At 39.8% G+C, this 19,405-nt stretch overlaps 2 protein-coding genes and 1 non-coding gene across 3 annotated transcripts; 1 reads left to right on the forward strand and 2 right to left on the reverse strand.

Moving 5' to 3' along the window:
* Positions 1-268: 268 nt before the first annotated feature.
* Positions 269-350, forward strand: TRNAS-CGA (transfer RNA serine (anticodon CGA)). The gene has a single exon. It is a non-coding gene; the product is annotated as a tRNA-Ser (tRNA).
* A 255-nt stretch (positions 351-605) lies between these two features.
* On the reverse strand, positions 606-2,065 carry LOC136773459 (MD-2-related lipid-recognition protein-like). The gene is made up of 4 exons (XM_066727155.1): positions 1,825-2,065; positions 1,138-1,263; positions 869-1,038; positions 606-783 (listed from the first exon to the last, which is right to left on the reverse strand). Exons 1-4 carry the CDS (start codon positions 2,048-2,050, stop codon positions 700-702), a joined length of 606 nt encoding a protein of 201 aa, XP_066583252.1. The 5' UTR covers positions 2,051-2,065; the 3' UTR covers positions 606-699.
* A 4,327-nt stretch (positions 2,066-6,392) lies between these two features.
* LOC136773511 (mediator of RNA polymerase II transcription subunit 12-like) lies at positions 6,393-19,075 on the reverse strand. Its single transcript, XM_066727244.1, has 15 exons — positions 18,994-19,075; positions 18,173-18,513; positions 15,077-15,214; positions 11,747-11,811; positions 11,382-11,674; positions 10,710-11,014; positions 9,867-10,604; positions 9,363-9,753; positions 8,524-8,698; positions 8,163-8,293; positions 7,935-8,083; positions 7,675-7,854; positions 7,322-7,426; positions 7,044-7,244; positions 6,393-6,554 (listed from the first exon to the last, which is right to left on the reverse strand). The coding sequence occupies exons 1-15, from the start codon at positions 19,073-19,075 to the stop codon at positions 6,393-6,395; spliced, it is 3,456 nt and encodes a 1,151-aa protein (XP_066583341.1).
* Positions 19,076-19,405: the final 330 nt, after the last annotated feature.

Consider the following 19,405-nt stretch of genomic DNA (forward strand, 5'->3'; position numbering starts at 1 on the left):
TAATCCCAAATGTGAATGCCACGAATGTTATTAAATTAAAAATTCACGTAAAGTTTACGCTTAAAACTTAATTATGAGAGGATATGAAAATCCTGTGTTAAATTATAATCATGTGTTGTTTATTCAAGGGTATTTATATTTAAGTGGAATAAATATTTAGAGAAAAAGAAGAAATCAAATGTGAAAATTATGCGCTCAATATATTTATATTTTTCGTTTAATATTGAATGCAGTTCATGCTAGTAGATTTGTATCACTGTTCACACAAGCTGCGGTGTCCGAGTGGTTAAGGAGTTGGACTCGAAATCCAATGGGCTTTGCCCGCACAGGTTCGAATCCTGTCCGCAGCGATCTTTTTTCATAAACTAGTTTTAATTCGTATCCTTTCTTTTACAAATTATTATTCATTCTGAGTAATTTATATTTAAAAAAAAGTTAATAAACTTTTAATTAACTCAATTTAATTACGAATGCTTATTAGAAAGAGATATTGCTTGCAATTGTAATTATCTTACGCGTTGCGGACAATAGAATATAACTTGAATAAGATAATACTGATTCTGAGAAACAGTGAAGAATAATAACACAAAATAAATAAGGTAAGATATGTTGTAATAAGCAAAATTGTTTATTTCGGTAAATTCAATACGAATTAAAATACATAATGATGATGGTGATGATTAAGCAGAAGATAACAAATTATTTATGTAGCTTAATGGCAAACATAAAGCAGCACTCTTGCTTCTGCTCGTTCCACAGTTTCCATTTCAAATCGTACGCTCGCTGAAAGCATAGATCAAAAGAAGGAATTCATTAACGAATTAAAAGGGTTTAATTAGTACGAATCATTCGATTTTATTATACTCACAACGGGGAATTGCCTTGATATCGGTAATTGTATAGTGTAGACTTGTTGTTGTCCCGGAACAGCAGGACATACTGTAGACAGGCAAGCATTAGTTTCCATTCCAATGAATGGTAGATCGATCACTTCGCTGGCCCAGTATGCTCGACTCTCTAACTGTTGGCCCTCAAAATCTGAAAATACAAAAAATGTTCGCTCAATAAAAATTCAGTTCATTTCAAACAAATGCGATGGTTTCTATAGACATTTAAAGCTCCAAAGACAATACTCACTCGCTGTATAATTAAAGCTGATACTAGCATCGTTTCCCCTCTTTAATCGACACGGTTTACCCTCGGCAGCTTCTTTGCACGGCTGAACGTCCACGCTGTGAACTGTGCAGTATGAAACTGCATTTGCTGTATAAACATAAAATATTAAATCAATATTCAACAAAGCTCGGACGTTGATTTTCTCCTTTAAATGTTTATTAGCGCAAAGCACAGATTCGATCAGAAGTTCATATGTCATCTACTGTATATATAATAGTCACGATAAATGAGCGATAAAGACGTTGTCGCACGTGCTGTTTATTGCCAAACAAGATTCAACTAATTCTTGAATAAAATTTCTTGCGAACTGAAAAGATGAAAATAGATCTCCTCTCAAGAGAATATAGAATAAAGAAGCTGAGAAGCAAATTAGATTTAGAAGAAAAAGGAAAAAGTATGTCTTGCTGCAAGAATTAGATGAGGATATGTTTATGAGGGAAGGCGGGGGGCGGGGGGGGGGGAGGGGGGGAGATAAAAAGGATTTGCGGAAAGAAAATTTTGCCAAAGGTAAAAGAGAGAGAGAGAGAGAAATAGAGAGATGCAAAATCTTTACTCGGAAGAGTTGGCCTATGAAAAAAAGGTAGATGAAGAAAGAGGAAGGGGAAATGAGAAGGTCCGAAGCTAAATAGAGAGATATAAAATACTCACGATCGGATTTGGGACACTCATTGAACTTTATTTGTTCCCCATAGACAGCGGCCAATAATAGAGCTGCGAAGACGAGTAGACTGTTGCGGATCATCGTGGTTGTGCGGTTGAGAGCCAAGTGAAAGAGGCCCATGCAACGTGAGGGTCTCTCCAGGAAACAGATAAGAGGAGAGGCGAGATGGGGATGGGAGGAGCTGGAAGGGAGGTCGAGAGGAGAGGGGGTCATAGGTCAATTGAGATAGTGTTTTCCTTCTCGTAACGGAAACCGTGACTGCACGTAGTACGTCTCTCATCTCTTCTATCCCGGGAATTTCGCCGATCGAGTAGGACTCGCCTATCCCGCTTACCTATATAGATATATGCAGTACACCTAGCGAGATCCACTATTTTTCCTCTGGCTCTCTATCGATCTCGTTCATCGATCGCATCTCCATTCAACTCGGCTCAAAACTTTGGCCCGATCTTTCCCAACTTCCAATCAGAACTTTTATTTTTACCAACATCTCTCTGTAATCTTGTGCGGTAACTAGCGCGTTGATCCTTCATACTTTATCATTCTCTCTATACTTCTTATATAGTTATATTATCGTAGCCTTCATCGATCCTATCGACCAATCACAATTAAGCCACGAAGCCCGCACCCTTCGCTCTCATCTCTTTTGAAAAGTTCTTTTGCAAGAAGTAAGCACAACTTTCGTGACGAGGTAGGGAAGAGGGAGTGCTGAGTATTTCGAGCACGATAAAATAATGATTGACGAAATAAAATAAATGTCCAGCTAAAAATAAACTTGGAAAGTCGTGGGTGTTAATTTTGCTCGTCATAATCCGAACACGTGGACTGTAAACAGAGCATTCTATTGGCTCGCGCGATAAGGATCCTTCTCACTTTTCGTTCACAATCCGAGAGTATTTCTACTCGTTCATTATCTTCGGTTTTAGCTATGTGTTTGTATCGATTTGTGACAATCGCGACGTGTAAAATGATTCATTACCGTCGGCCAACCAACGTCCAGCTTATGATTATCGCTTATAACCAAGTTTCTGAATCGGACAGCACTGACCCGACAGCAGTGCTAATAAAATCCTGTCTATTTCTTATCCATAAATACGCGTGCGTGTATATATTTTAGTGCATTCGTCACGAAGCTTTCAGGAATATTGACAAGTTTTCCAGATTATAAGAGATAATAATGCTTGCATTAGCGATATTTACTCTTCCGGGCAATAGGGTGCGTTTCGATAAAAATTGTATCCCTGATAATCAGTTTAATATACTTTTCCACCCTCTCACGTGAATTTCACTATAGACACAGATAAGGCTTGCCGCCCCCTATCTCCCCGGAGTATCGAACCACAACAGTTATTTCAATGGCACGAATGAAAGAGCGTATATAATTGAACCAAAACATTGTTATTACTCTTGCTACAATAATTATTGCACCTAAAAATGGAGCGCATATATAACAATGATGTATTGACGATACATTATCCAACCTGCCAGATTATGTTTCTTGACACGCCGATACTGTCAGACTCGCTGTCTCGGTATATCAGCGTATGACTATATTTTCCATTAATACGTATTACTTCCTGACATTTCATTCCAGAAATTATAATTCTGCTTAATAAATTATCATTATCCGTGCACTTTGATTATAAACCAAATAATTCTTGTGAAAATGCAAACAATTGTATTTAACAATTTATATGAAGATTTGAGTTTCTCGAAACTATTTCTCATCATCCTTTTATGAAACAGTTTGTGAATCTAAATGAGAAACAGGGAGGAACCGGAAACATTATTTCTTCTCTACTTTACGGGGTCAAAATAGGTCTCTAGAAAGATTTCATTCATTCTTTGATAGAGTTCCAATGGCGCTAAAAGGGTTCGACGACCTATAATTTGACTGTAGGGAGTTATATGCGATCGGCATGACACACAATCAAAACTAGGGCTTGGTAAACAAAAAATAATTGGTCACAATTGTTAAATTGTGCATTTCCTGATAAAAATAACCGGCCCTTTCGGAAGTGTCTCTTCGAGGTCGATTTCGTCGAAATGTTAAATCTCGCCTTGTTATAGCTATTGCATTAAACAGGATGATAGTCCGTCCTAATTACTCATGTTATTTGTGAATTACGCCTATTAAAGCGTTCATTGATGCCCTTATTTAGGTGTCCATGTACCAGTATTTTTTCCCTTCGCCCCACATCTACCTTTACGTAACAATTTCTCGGTATAAACTGTTTTTTGTATTTTTTCTACATGCTACCGTCACACGCTTCATTGAACAGAATATATAAATTGTAAAAAAAAATATTTGCTTTGAACAGTCCAAACCTCCATCCGTATAATATATTGATATGGAATTAGGGAGATCTGTTTCTAGCAAGCATAAATTTTTAGACATTAAAAAAGTGGCTTTGGCGAAATTCGATAAGAGGTATTACCAGAGGCTGGTAAGTGTCATTAAGATCGATTGTGGATAATCATAAGCAAAATAATTATTGTGCAAGAATGGAAGTCAACTAGAGAGTCTCACCGAGGTCAGGGGCCATAATAACAGATCGGTTTGGAGGCTGTCAAGCACCGCGGCGTTGCATGCGTACGCCGCAGATTACTACGTCATTATTCAATTGAACACGCTTGATTAACCAAGAACTTTGTCGGCAAAGCGCACGAAGAGCCGAAATTTTGTTAGCTTCTTTTTGTGTCAAAAAATAACTCTGTGAATCAGTGATTATATACGTAATAGTGAGGTACGCAAAAATCATACGTAAAGTATCTCTCAAAATCTCCGATCGAGATTTTATTAAGTAGGAGAATTAATAAAAACATAATACATAGTATAATCGCATTCTTAATATACTATTAGCTATAGCCTGCTCCCGAGTCGAAATTTAACCTATAAACCCGAATAAACTATTAAATTAGCTCCCTGAAAGTTAATTAGGTGCTTGTTGCTCCATTCCTTTCTTTTCATATCTATTACGAAGAATTGGGCATAAATTTTCTGAAATCAAATTGATCCCTGAACGTGAGACTTTTTTAATAACAACATTATTCGTTGAGCATTCTTAAAATTTTTGAATGATAGGAGTCTAAGCAGCAGTTATTAAATAATGGTTTTAGTTATAATCGTAAAATGAAATGAGTATGTCTGCAGGTATTTTGGGGCAATATTGAAATACATGGTAGGTTGATTCTTATAGAGATATTGTATACATGTTAATGCCACTTTCCAATTATAAGGGCACATTTTTAAATAATTTGTTTCCATTTGAACGCCCTGTATATAAAGAATCAAACTTAGACTCAATGTAACTTTTTTAATCTGGAGCAGAAAAGTGGTCAAAAATAGGTTGTTTTGTAAAACATTGTGCCATGTGGGTACGTGCCATACCTGCTGTTTTTAACCGAGTATGATTCAAAATTCTGCTCGTATATTTATACTTTACTTAACCTTCAATTACTGCCATGGTTTAGCTGCTTAGATGCAATCAAATCCTGGGAATATTTGAACTCAAAGTCTATGGAGATAGGTCGAATTTATGGATTTTAAAGAATATATAATTACATGGTTTAAAAAAATGTTTAGATCTGGCGCTCATATAGAATAAAGAGGAGTCCATTATATTGCTTGATTTCTAAGAGTATATTAATTAAAATTATCGTACGGGAGTTGCAATAGCAATTAAAAAATGGTAAACATTAGCGGCGAGTTTTACAAAGATCTGCTAAACGCGATTGTATTTGCTGGTAGACAACGCTTATGCGTTTCTTTGGCAAAAATAGTTTAACGATTGTCTTTAATACGAGTTAATTAGGCTATCGGTTTAATTAATCGTTAAGTATTTGAGCCCATGTGAGCTTTACGTACAAAGATTAGCAACCAACTGCTCCTAACATCCGTCTTTGCGACGATCGAATACCTAAATCGTTCTTGAGTCACGCAAACAGATTCTCCTCTGTACAAATGTAGTTGATAGTCGAGTCCTTAGATTATACCGATAAATGCTTGAGATATTTTTAAACGTATATACATTTTGATTAAAGATCCATAGCTTTGGTGGGCTGACGCCTGATCCGAGCCTTTATCTAACCTAAATTATCGATATCGCTTCTTATCACTACCCTAGTAAATGCAAAAGGTACAACTTTTCTTAGCATTAAAAGTCTACTTGTCCTAATTTAAAAGTCCATCAACTTAATTAAGTAACAAGCTAATTTAAACAAATTTGTATAAATATAACGTGTATATATAGCAAAGTATATATATATATATATAACGTATTACCGTTCGCTATAAATTTACATATAAATATTGCTTATAGAAAATTTAGAGTATAATTAATTTAATATGTAGGTCATTGTTTAGTTATACAAAGTGCTCGAGAATACCCAAGTGCTTTGAGCTCTACTGTATTTTCTCTTACGCGCGAGCTGCAATATAAAAATATTTATTTCCGAGCACAAGTCGAATTCCGGACATTTGGTAGAGTTGACTATTGAGGGGAAAGTTTTTTAATCAGACAGAAGCATCCTGGTTTTTATTTCTTTTGGATCCTCACACGACGTACACCGGATCCTTGCAGACTGATATCCTAGCTTCCTGCAGGATCCTCAGCCTCGGTCCCAGGGGAACTCCCATTTTTTGAAGCCTCTCCTCGCTTAAGTAAGGCAACTCCACCATTCCGACTTTTTCCTTCTCGAAAGCTGTCGCATACTTCTGTCGAGCACAATAATGAGAAACAAATTAAAAAAGTCTGCGAAAAAAATCCAATCAAATCCAACGAAAGACGAGAGGATAAGATGTTTACTATTTTACAGTCTTGAAACGCTTGAAAATTGCATTGGCGCACCAGTATAATTTAGATTCTTGGAAATTAAGAGCGACATGATGATCATTTCCAATTCTATATCCTGAAAAGTCGAACGGTGGAGGAACGAGCAAGATGAAGGGGAACCGCTTGAAACGAGCATAACAGTATCAGAGTATAGCGGAAAAACATCTGGATTAAATCAGACTGGATTTAATGCAAGGGGATGAGAAGTGACGATCGAGTGAAGAGATAACGTTGAGCATTAATGCTATATAAATTGGATTAATTAGAAGCCAAGAATTGGATTCTTTTTGATCGAAAGCTGATTGTAATACGAGGAGAATTGGCTCTGAGAATGGGGAGGATCTCTTTTCCGCAAGATAGTCGATACGTACCTCATAGCCCAGTTCCCTTAGGAAGAGTCTGATTAAGGGTGGTTCAGTGCCGAAAAACTTGGTCAGCTTCTTGACCCTCGAGGGATTCGACAGGGCTGGCAATTCCGAATCCTTGATCAGCGGTTGCGATTGCGATCTCACCATCGCCATACTCGTCTGTGTCCTCAGTGCAGCGATCTCTCCCCTTATATTCTCCATTTCCTGTGAAGGCGAAATTGCTAGAACCCTCGAAACGCCAGCTGTTTCCTCTTTAATGGATCATAAAAGCATCCACTTACCTGTATCATGAGGTGTTGGGTTCTCATTTCCGAGCTGAGATGCGCCACGGACCTGGCTAATGTCACCACGTGAGACTCCAAACGCTGAAAACGCTTGTTGACACTCTACACAAAAGAGGAAGAAAATATTACCAAAGAACAGAACAACTCCACCCTATGCATAATTCACTAAAGAGCTCAGCAGTAACTTTTTACACGATTTCTATTACACGAATAATTTTTACGAAGTTTCTTGCTTCTCTTTTTCAATTTTAATCATTATGCCTTCCTCTTAATGCGTTTTGAAAGTCCATGCCGAAGTAGCTTTTTTCGACAATGGACAATTACACCTGAAGTCCTTTTTGCACACGTACCTTGATGTCTTTGGCTTTCTTCATTCTATCATCAATCATGTGAGATCTACGCTTATCATGGTGCCTCGTGATGGGTCTCGAGGAGACAGAGGACGTTGGTAGGGAAGAGACAGAGCCATAACTCGCCAGGCCTCTAGTCTTTCGTCGCTTTTTCACGCTACCGCCCAAAAACTTTAATACCTAAGATTTCACAATTTCAATCGATAAATCTCAAGAAATAAACGAGAGTTCTTTGAATCTCTGGAATTTCGTCGACTTACCTCGCTGTACATATTTTCCAATCCTTCCAACTGTTTCCTAATCGTTCTGGCATCTGTTGTGCTCAGATCGGAGTCACTCCTATCCAACACAGAGTCCAGATCCAAACCGGTCGTGGTCGAGGTTAGATCGGCAGCATCCACTCCAAACACTGTAAAAGTGACACTTGTAAAGTTAATAACTCTCATTCGGTACACCACATATATATGTTACTAGACTGTTTTACTTACGGTGAGAAAACTTTTTAGCAGCTTCCTTTTTGGAAGTAGAGAGTCCGCGATGTTTCGACCCACCAGGGAATCCCCGTTTATCCACACTTTTTCCATACTCGCAATAATTCGGCTTAGACCCGTAAGGTAAACTGCAATTAAATCGAGTGTTTCGGTCAATTACTTGGAGCAAAAAGAGAATCAATATGCTCGAAATGGTGCAAAGTCCGACTATTGATTAGCCCACGACTATCGAGTAAATTTGGCTGAGGGTGAGGAGTGGAAGTCGGTGGGTCTGGATGGAAAATCGGCAGTGGCCCGAGGCAATGACCGGAAGTAACATCGGTTGCAAGAAGGACGGACCTGTTTGAAGTCACTTTACCTCGCCGAGTATCGATTTCTGGTGGCTCGTGGGCTTCCATGGGGTGACAGAGGTGGCAAAGGCGGCGTCACGGATGATACACTTTCGGATAGAGTGGAATGTGCCATTGCTGGAACATCCCGTGGCTCCAAAATACTCCGAAGTTCAGACTCCATTATATCAACCCACTCCGACTCTTGACCTAAACACAAACATGTAAACTTATTAATTCCCGCTACTTCATTAATATTATATGACAAACTTTATCGCACTTTGCTTTTAATAAAACTCATTACTTTTGTTCCTAATCGTATTGCCTTGATCTTGTAAAATATTTGAGCCGCAAGTATATTTAAAAGGACGATCAATGAATAAATGGCCTATGACCCAAATGGCGAAACATTGATTCCGCACGGTAAAAGCTATTTACTCTGTTTCGTTTGCTCGGAACTTCATTATTTCCCAGATAGACAGCAATGGAGAATTTCCTCCGAGCCTCGCTTTCGCATTGTTCGATAGATATGTAATCGAGACTAAAGTACTTCTGCCCACCAAACTCCCCCCACCCCCCCCCCCTAGCTCCTTCTCCCCTCGCATTAATGCTATTGGCTTTTTATTTAACGCTATATACAAGGCTAATTGCTCAGCGATGACTGGCCAATGAAGCATTCAGTCAATATCTACGCCAACTACTCAAATCCACTTGTTCGACTTAAATTCAAAACCCAACCCCATTCGTGTCTATCAAGTTTTGCGTTGTTTGAACGTTCATATGTTTTTCCGTTTGACGCACAGGAGTGAAATAGCGGAGAGCGATATAGTCCATTGCTAGTTTGGTTTGCACATTACAGTGTACCAACCTTGTTGATTTTGGTCTTCTGGTGGAGGACGTCGGCCACTGGAATAGACCGCAGATCCCCTCCCCGAGTCCACGTTTGATGAACTTTGTCCAGCTTTATCGTAATCCGAGCCGGAGCCTTGGTTCTGAATCTTCAGCCTAGCCATTCCGTGCTCGAGCTCTTCCTTCCTGCTGTCCAATTTCGAGGACTCCTTCGCCGAGTACTGATTGGTCTCGAGCCTCTTCAGGCTTTCCCCGACCGTGGACTTTGGCGTGGAGGTGATCCTCGAACTCTCACCCCCTTCCGTTTCCTTCGTTACCTTACCAACGAAATGGCCTTCCTGATCCCTCTTTTGCAACTCCTCGATCCTCTTTTGCACCGAATTACTACTCGAATCCTTCATATCCAGACCCTGCCAAAGAAAAAAATTATCGCTTAACTTTGTTAAAATCCTTCCTTTCTCAAAATCGTACAGTTTCACTCGAATCACTGACGAATCTCTGCAGTAATTTGCTATAACTTTACCTGCTGATCCCCTTTGGGAGATTCCTCCCTCTTCGAGGACCTCGCATTTTCTTCTCTCCTGATTCCAAAACTGGTTTCCGGCCTGTATTCATCCTTCCGCTGGGAACCACACCTTCCAAAGTCCCCCCTGCTATCTTCAACAGTGATCTCGTACTTCTCCTTATCCACCGGTTCCACACTCAAGTTCTTCAAGGTTTCCATGGGATTTCGAGTCTCCAGCAGTCTTTCGTCCTCGTAGCAGAGCTGAGGTTGCGAGGCTGCCTTTTCGATGCCCTTTGCCGAGTTTCTCCTCTGAAATTCGCCCTCCTGACCTTCGGGCTTCATGTAAACTTGGGGAACACCGTATCTGGGTCTATTCTGAGCGTAATGATAGAAAATCTCCTGCCTCTCGACACGAAGCTCCTGGCTCTGCCTTGAGGTACTCGGAAGGTCTATCTGTGACCTTGACATGGCCTGTCTAGCTTGCTGGTACTGTTGATAAGAGACGCTGTTTATGTGTTGCGGATTTCTGTTAGCTGCCATCTGTTGCTGATGCATCTGTTGAATCAATTGACGCTGGTGCATGTTCTGTGCGTGTTGTTGGGCGAACCTTGGACTCTGGTGGTGTTGGCTTTGGTGCAATACTTGCTGAGGACTTTGGTAAGATTGAGTGCTCTGCGGAGGATTACCAGGCTGGTATGGCTGGATTCCTTGGATGCCCGAGATGCTGGGCTTCTGCTGAACAGGTGCTCCTTGACCCTGCTGTTATTAATGTCGATATACTCCAGCAAATTATTATTATGTGGTCTACAAAACCTTTATTAATTTCCTAGATATTATATCCACATGTTTTACAGATTGTACCTGTGTCTGCCCGTGATTCTGATGCAAGGTCTGGTGCATTTGTTGTGGCATAGTCGTACTCGGTGGCTGGACAACGTATTCCCTTGACGCACCAGGCATTTGCTGGGAACCAGCAGGCGATTGTGCAAAACCAGACAATTGGGTCTGATGGACAGTTTGAACCCCTCCCGGAGGAGTATGATGAGTTACGTGAAGTTGAGCACCTTGCCCGGGCAAATTTGGCTGCAACTGGGTCGACTGAAGCTGACCTGGTAACGGCACACTCGGTTGATTTGACTGGTAACTGTATGCTTGGCCATATTGCCCTGAAACTGCAGTGTTACTTCAGTATAAAAACACAACACAGAAGTAGCTAAAGAAGAAAAACTCTCTCGTGACGAGAGAGATTCTAAATTGCAGCAAAAACCTGTTGCAAGCCCGAAGAGCCAAATTGCACTTGCGCCTTACATCGTTACGTTGTTACGGTACAAATTGACCGAATGCTTGGGAAAAACTTTGTACTTGGCTAGAATTTCGAAACTCTCCTGGATTATGAATGACAATGCATGGGAACTGACTCTGCGGTTATGGCTCTTGCACAACTTCCTTCGAGTCATTATCCCAATACGGTTATTTTGATATCGCTTGGAAAAAGCATATGGTGAATTTTCAAATTTTATAAGAATTAGTTACCATAGGTATTTTTAGGATATTGCTGCATGTTAATGGATGGGTCCTGGGCTCGTGGTTTTCCATAAATTCCATCCTTCTTCTTAGTCTCTTCGTCGTCGGTGGATCTACTGGACTTCCGTAGCTCCTCCGTTACATTATTGAGGCTGGTTTCCGGTTCGGGTTCGGGGTCTTTACGACTTGGCCCGAAACGACTGGATATCATGTCCTTGATGGTGTGATAGGTCCTGGATAATGATTTCGTCCTTTCCTCGTCGATCTTCGTTGCCCTCGGCAGCGCTCCACCCGAACTGGATCTGCCATGCGGAAAATTAGTGCTCGTTCCAAGCAATCCACGAGCCCACTTTTTTCCACTAAGCAATACTTACGAATAAACCTCTTGCGACTGGTAATTCCTTTGGCCGTCCAGTCTCGTATCGTGCATCTGAGATCCCTGAAAATATCCGTTGCATTTTATCAACGAGTCACCAAAGTGAGAATCTATAAAAGCTGCAAAGTTTTTTTTTCTCCAACATTATCGATGCAACTCCCCCTTTAAACGTCGCCGAAGCTACCACCTTCTAATTTTGAGTCTACCGGGTAACGTTATTCCGTAAGCTATGTTGCCAATTTCCGTGCAAAATCGATGTGATCAACTTTATATCGTCGTCCATGCCGCTAAATTATTTTCAACCATAGAGAAAGTCTTGAAAACTTCATTATCGAACATTTTGTCGCTTATTGCAATTTTTAATATTACCCTGTAATATTAAAGAATTTTTGTATCGATATAAGTATTAAAATGTTAAATACCTATTTTACGAGAGAAATTTTATTCATAGATTATGATAGGTGCTCGATACGATATGCGCGGAGTCCTTTAGCGATGGAATTTTACGTAAGCCGAATTCTCCGTAGGACGGGAGTGGGTGGGGTGGGGGTGGGGGTTGAGGGCTGAGATAAATAGGAGAAGAGAGAGAGAAAATATTCTTCGCAATGGAATGAGTTTACCGTTAGACGATTTACCGAATTTCCTCGAAACGTCTCTCTTTCTGTACTCGAGACTGAATTTAAGATACACGGAAAATTTGAAACTTGTCCTGGCCATATCCTCACAATTCCTTACGAGAAATAAAGAGCCTGGAATAGGAATGTTTCGTTTGGGCCTAGGGATGCGGAGAGTATAGTCGCATGCTAGACTGAGTAAACCGAGCAAGAGAAACAAAGTCGAGAGGAAGAGAAAATTGGAGCAAAGTAAGCATTATCGATATAAGCTTGTAAAAAGAAAAGCAGCGCAAAAAGTTGAGGCTCTTCGAAAATTCATAGAAAAAATGAGCCGATTATGGTTTCTATTATAGAAAGAAAAAGAGAAAGAAAAGATAGTGGAAAATAAGCGAAAGTCACGCGTCATGCATACGGAAGAAGTTTCTGACTTATGGCTGCGAAAGGATCGCCCACTCGAAAGATAAAAAATGAATTTGCTCGGGTGGCAACACGAGTACATACGAAGAGAGAAATATGGATACGCTCGTGCGCGTATACACGCATAAATACGCGAAGGGCCGATACCCATAGCCGCTATTCGTCTTGCAGATTATGCTTGAGCTCCCCTCGAATTTCGATTTCGTCCCTCGCGCTGCCTTGTTGAGCAAATGATTCGGATATTCCGCTAATGGACCATTCCAGCCAAATAGTTGAATTCATTTCTTCTTTTTCCCCTTTTTATTTTATGACACGCTCGCTTCTCCAACTGCACGCTTCGCTAAATAATCCTACTAGGGGACTCCGTTTGCTAAAGATTTTAAAGCCGAGAGAATGCTTTCCCATAGTTTCTGTTTTAACGCTACACCTACCAATTGCTACTCATCCCACTACCTCTCTCAATTATGTTACATTCGAACTTTTCTTTCTACTCTCGTTCCAAAATAAAAAAATGTATTTTTTGTTTGTTTATTAACGACTGCAAAAGATTGGCGAAGTAATAATGATAAGTGCGTAAGGTATTGGCTGATATTTTGTTTTTAAAACGATTCTAGCTTTTGTGAGCCAAGATGTGTAAGAATCGAAGGTTCGAGTGCTGGACCAATAACCGCCTCCGACCCAGTATAACTGTGTAAATCTTGCACTATTAAGATATCGTACAGAAATTCATACTATACGTATTGCGTTTACTTAGCTCGAATTACCCAAGTAACTGTTAGATTTAACCATCCCCTCTTTTCCTATCCGTTTTAATGGTCCTCGATACTATACATAATGCTATAACTCCGTTATCATATTATACAAGAGCTATCTCTGTATAACATTATTGCCAGGAGTTTATTATGCCTTGATATCAGAACAATTAATGTGAAAAAAATTGCGGTAGCTGTTGTAAAAATAACACGGGTCATGGGAGTGTTCCGAGTAAACTAAATATTCATTTTATTGTCGATTCATTGAAAATGGAGTCATTGGATTAATTAGTAGGACGATATTGCGTTATGTGAACTTTATACTTGATATTAATTCGATGTGCTTTTGAAAAATCTGCAATTGTTGAATTTATTTTTAGTTCATAAATGCGAAGCCTCGAATCGCAACGAAAACTCTTGTATCGTTCATATGTTTTGGGTGAGATAAAAAGTACGAATTTACCGTTGCAGATAATTTTTAGTAGTGAAACAAGAGGTACGAAATATTTATATAATTGGAGAAGGACAAAAATATATATATACATATCAAAAGGAGAGGCATATTCGCTGGGAAATTTGTACCAGAGAAAGGATAATATCTGAATACGAAACGATCATTTCCACAAATTTGTTCTGTCGAATTTTTACTACCACACGGTTGCCAATGATTCTCGAATGCTTTAAAAACATACGCTACTCCTCTTTTTATAGAAAATACAAAGATTATTATCAGCACCGCATTTCCACCTACACTCGCTGAATTCCTAAAAGGAGTTTATTATCGAATTTGCTATAATCCTGGCTTTTTCACCTGCACACGATTCTCATCATCGATTTATCGACGATAAACTATATAAATCTTGATAGAAAATAGCAAAATTGTTCTCAATACGGTTTTCGCGAAACGGAAGAAAAGAGATTATTGAGCGTTTATAGTTGGGATTGAGCGGATGTGTAAATTTATTCGGTGCCGTATCCTACGGAAGAAGGGAGACGTAGAGTAAGAAGCAAAAGGTGTGCACACATCCGGATTGAAGTCTACTGCAATTCTCGCGAATTGCGCGAGGCTTTTCCATGGAGTCCTCATGGACAGCGGCGGCCCTTGTGGGATTGGAATAAACACAGTAGACACGTGCGAGTCTCGCGCATAGAATGTACGCGTGGGTGTGCAAGGAACGTGCCGCAGCGCACCGCCGTGAGCGTATCGCTGCCAAACGAAAGACTTTGCCAGGATGGTGAATATTAATTAAACAATGGAAAGTCGCTGGTAACAGAAAGCTTCTCAGCCCTTTTGCGAGTTGCAACAGTACTCGTGTGTGCTCTCAAGATTATGCTATTACCCTAAATACACGCTTGGCACAAAATGTCTTCCTTGTCCAAGATTCAATTATCCAAAGAACACATTTGCTACTCCCCAATCTCCTCTTCACCTTTTTAGAGCCAGCAATCTTGAAACAACGTTACTTTAATTATACATCGATGTATTTCTTTATCAAATACCATATTGGTCTATCGGGAAATGGACTTTTCCTTCGGTCTCTTTACCTCTTGAACCCAGGCCTGCTGCTTGATAGGAGCATCCGGCGCGATCGCCACTCTTCCGGCAGCTCTCTGCTTATATTCGTGAAGAATGGGAATCTTGGAATTTTTATCGGTAGACGATAACACCACTTCGCGCTCAATCTGAAAAAAAGAAGAAAAATGTGAAGAAAACTCGCTTCGATTCACGATATAAAACAACGTTGTATCGACTTTTCAGTTTCTGATAAAAAGTACGGATAAACGGAGCCCGAGGTAGAGGGATGAAAGTGGCCCGACACAACTCTCTTCTTGGCCTCTTGGGATATGTGAAAAGTATAGAAACGAGTCATTATTCTTCAAATGTGCTTCATTTAAAAAATATATGTTATTATTGTATTATACTGTAAACAGAAAAAAATATTAGGTATAGGATGTTATTAAAAAATAGCATTCAACGGTAATATTTCGAGAGAGTTTTAGTTGACGAGTATATCATAAGTTCATAATCGCTAAATGAGAACCGGAGGACCGTACGTGTTCTCAATAAAATGCAATAAGTGCGTGTTGCCTTTTTAGTATACGAGAGTAAGTCATTGCGAAGAGGAAGAGGTACGTCACTGAGCCAATTCTTCTCTCGGACTTCCTTTATATCTTCATTCGAGCGACGAAATTCCGGACTCGATTTTCTCGCGAAACTCTTACATTCTTTTTCCTTCTAAACCATTTGTCATCGGATTACACTATTTCTTTACTAGGATTTAGTAATAATTTCCTGGAGTTTAATCGAAATAACTTATTTGCGATATTTTTTCTCGACAATAAGAGTACAGTTTTTTATTTTTATTATTACTCGTTCTACTATTTGCAATTATGGTGTACGATGAGCGCTGGAAGGAACTAACAAGTCGCGGTTGAAAAGGAGTCAGCGTGCCGAAACGGCCAACTCCAACGCAGCAGAAAATAAATGTATCTAAAAGTAAGCGCTACAGTGAATTAACGTAATAATTATGCATACGGGATTTTATTATAAGCGAGGATTTTGCTTGTTTGAACGGCTTCAAAAAGTTTTCTTCGTGCCGTCATAGTATATACTTTTCACCATTGCTCCCGTCAGACACCCTTTTGAGCTTGAAGTTTGAGAGTTATGAGCTTGCAGAAGCTATAGCAGTAGGCCGTCATTAGAGAATTGTTGCAAAACTTATTAGAAAACGCAGTTATACTTGCTAATTATTTTCACGCGCAGTTGATGTTACCTACGTTGGGATTTAATTAGGCGAATTCTTCCGAGCCTCCTATATATATTGCTCGATGCAAAATAACTGTAAGAAACGCTCGGAATCCTCAATGCAAGTCGCTCAATTATTTTCACGCATAGTCGACGACGATGTTCATGATATAATTGGCAAGAGTTTTTCAAAACCATTCACTCATGATTATTTCAAGTTTAATCGACACGCTTTCGTTTAAAATTTTATTCTGTCTGTTTAGAGATGGGAAATTATTATTGATCTCTTTTGCTCTCCGTGTGGCCCAGTACGTTGGGCGTTCCAGATTGGTCAGGAAAAGTGATGTATCTAAGTGAATATCGCCAGCCGCCACTTCCGGTAAACGGTACGTACGTATGATGCCTCCTTTGTCCTCGCGAAGAACTCTGAGAAACTTCCCAAGAGCGTAACGAGTGTACAACGAACCTCTTACCGAAGATTTCACCGAAGACCAACGCACCTGAGAGGCGTTTAATGCTTTTCGCGAATTCTTGTGGAAACTATGCTACGCGTGAAATAGTCCGAACGCATCGACATAAGCTCACATGATTAAAGATCAAGTAAGAAATTCCCCCATTACCGTTATAACGCTTATAGGAAACAAATCCTGAAAATATCATTGCGAACAAAAATAATGTTATTGCTCTCTCTCTCTCTCTCTCTTATATCAGAAACAAAAAGAACTCGACAATCAGTTTTTAGTTTGATTCTTTTAAAGTGTGGGGTAAAGCTACTAAGAGTTGGACCCGCTTCCATTTGCGAGAGAAACTTTGTTGAACTATATTCTTCTGGGACTTGACATGTGGCGATTTTCTTTAAAGCAAAAAAATAATCCTACATTCATGCAAAAAATGAAACATTCGAAAAGAACATATCTACTTTAATTTCTTCTGATACATATGCCTCGTACACCAAAGTTTTTCCTTTCGTACTCTTTGGGGACTTGCTTCATAATGTATTAGCTATTGTGACTTTTATGAAGGCGAAAAAGTAGATGTATCAGCATAACCATTACTCTTCTGATGGTTAACTTTGGCAAAAGTTGAACATCGAATCAAATTCTTTGCTAAAATTTAACCGAAAAATTGAATAAATGGTAAAAGGAAAAAATTATTGGTGTGTAAGGAGGAATGAAATATAATATAATAAAAGTATAACCTGGATAATTAATCGTATTATCTCACAATGGGAGGAATTATATGTCTGTGGGTATGGAGCCACGCGAGTTGTGAAATTTCTCCCATTGAAGTTTGATCAATTTCTTGCTGAATAGGTGAAAAAAGTGAATAATGTGAGAAAGCAGCATGGCACGGTAAACTCATTAACAAGAGAGCCTCGCGGTTGAGTTGCTCATCAGGCGTTCGTGCGAACGTGCATACATCTTCTTCTGGAATTATTGCGTGGCTTTTCGCGACGGTCTCTCCATTTACGACCGTCCAGGGAAACTTTAAGCGTACACACGCGTTTCTAATGAATTTTACTACCGTCAATAATAAAAGACCCATTTTGCTCGCTTCACTTTACCGTACTTTATGAAAATAATAAATGCCCCGCAAACTTGAAATTTTTCTCTTCGTTTAATCCAATCTCTTCTCCTTTCCTACGAAAATTATTAGCATATAAAGCTCCTTTTTAATAATAAGCATAAATTTGCCTTCTGTAATCATATAGCATAACTTTAAACGAAACTATTGAGATAAGAGATTGTCAGGTTATTAATACGATTTCTTCCAACTAGTCGCGAAGGAGTTAAGTTCCGGTGGATGGTGACTCATAACAGGGAGGAAAAGGCTAGGTGATAGAGAGGTGGAGGTAGTGGCGGGGGCGGGGGAGGGGGGGTGTAGCCCATACTGACCGGAAACTTGCTGCTGTGAGTTTGCAGATTGGCGGGTTGTTGAGTCTGACTGGAAGTCTGCTCATCGCCGTAGAGCGGCGGCATCCTGTATTCGGGGGCAAATCCCGTGGAGAAGGTCAGATCGGAAGTGCGCAGCTGCCGAAGCTGGGGCTCCTTGGAAGGAGCGTTCCTCTCCGGACCGGAAGTGAATTGCGCAGCCTCGGCTACCGGTATTCTTCGTTCGGTTGTACCGTTGCCGTTTCCGACACCAAATCCTCCTCCACTAACGCCGTTCTCCAAATTCTTCTGATTATTCGGTACCGGCTTCGGGGCTGGCACTGATTTGTAAAGGCCTTCTTCATCTGAAACCAATTCGAAATCGTTTATAATTCAAATAACTCCCTTGAAACTTTTTCATCCAACAACATCATTTCTCTTTATCCTTCCTCGAAAACCTTTTTTTATCCAAACTGTCGTAACCTTCACTTAACACCTTTCTATACCAGGTATGTTTTACAACCATTTACCTCGACTGTCTCCCATTAATCTTTTTAGCACCCAATGAGATTAACAAGTTTTACATTGCAGAAAACAAGTTCCGAAAAATACAAGTTTTAGAATCGAATTGTAGTAAGGCAATGTCGTAAATTATTATTACTCTGCTACGAAAAAGTGGTTACATGAATAAATTGAGATATAGTGTATTTAAAGTTAAATGACGAATTAGAATACATTTTGCAGATTGGTGCAGGAACAATAAGGCTATAGAATGGGAAAGTTTGGCGAGGACAAAGACGAAAGAATTCGCGTTGTTTTCCAGTCGACGAAGTTTTGTGGTATACCTTGGCAGTGATTCTGTCGCCTCAGACGATTCTCCTGCTTGACTTTGCGAACGGTGGTTGCCATCGCGTGTTGGCTAACCATCTCTGAAGAATCCTTCCTTAAACGCACCGGTTCCCTCTTTTCAAGATTCCAACCCTGCCAACCTCCAATTTTTGATTCACCTCGCATCCAACTTTTTCACATTCGATAATCGTCTCGCTCCTTTTATCTCTCCAATCCCTCATCATTCTCTTCCTACGCTTCTCTATCCCTTTTCTCTTTCCACCAACTATATAACTATCTTACAGCAATTTTATCCAATTTTGCATTCCATCCCTCTCTCGGCTCTCTTATTTTACCTTAACGCTTTCCCCTTGATTCTCTTTATTCCATTTTATTCCACATCTCGTCGTTATATCTTGGCTACTTTAC

Source organism: Prorops nasuta, unplaced genomic scaffold (genome assembly GCF_024137725.1).
Source record: "Prorops nasuta isolate Cenicafe-Biocafe unplaced genomic scaffold, Cenicafe_Pnas_1.2 PNAS00005, whole genome shotgun sequence".
In the NCBI taxonomy this organism is placed as follows: Eukaryota; Metazoa; Arthropoda; class Insecta; order Hymenoptera; family Bethylidae; genus Prorops; species Prorops nasuta.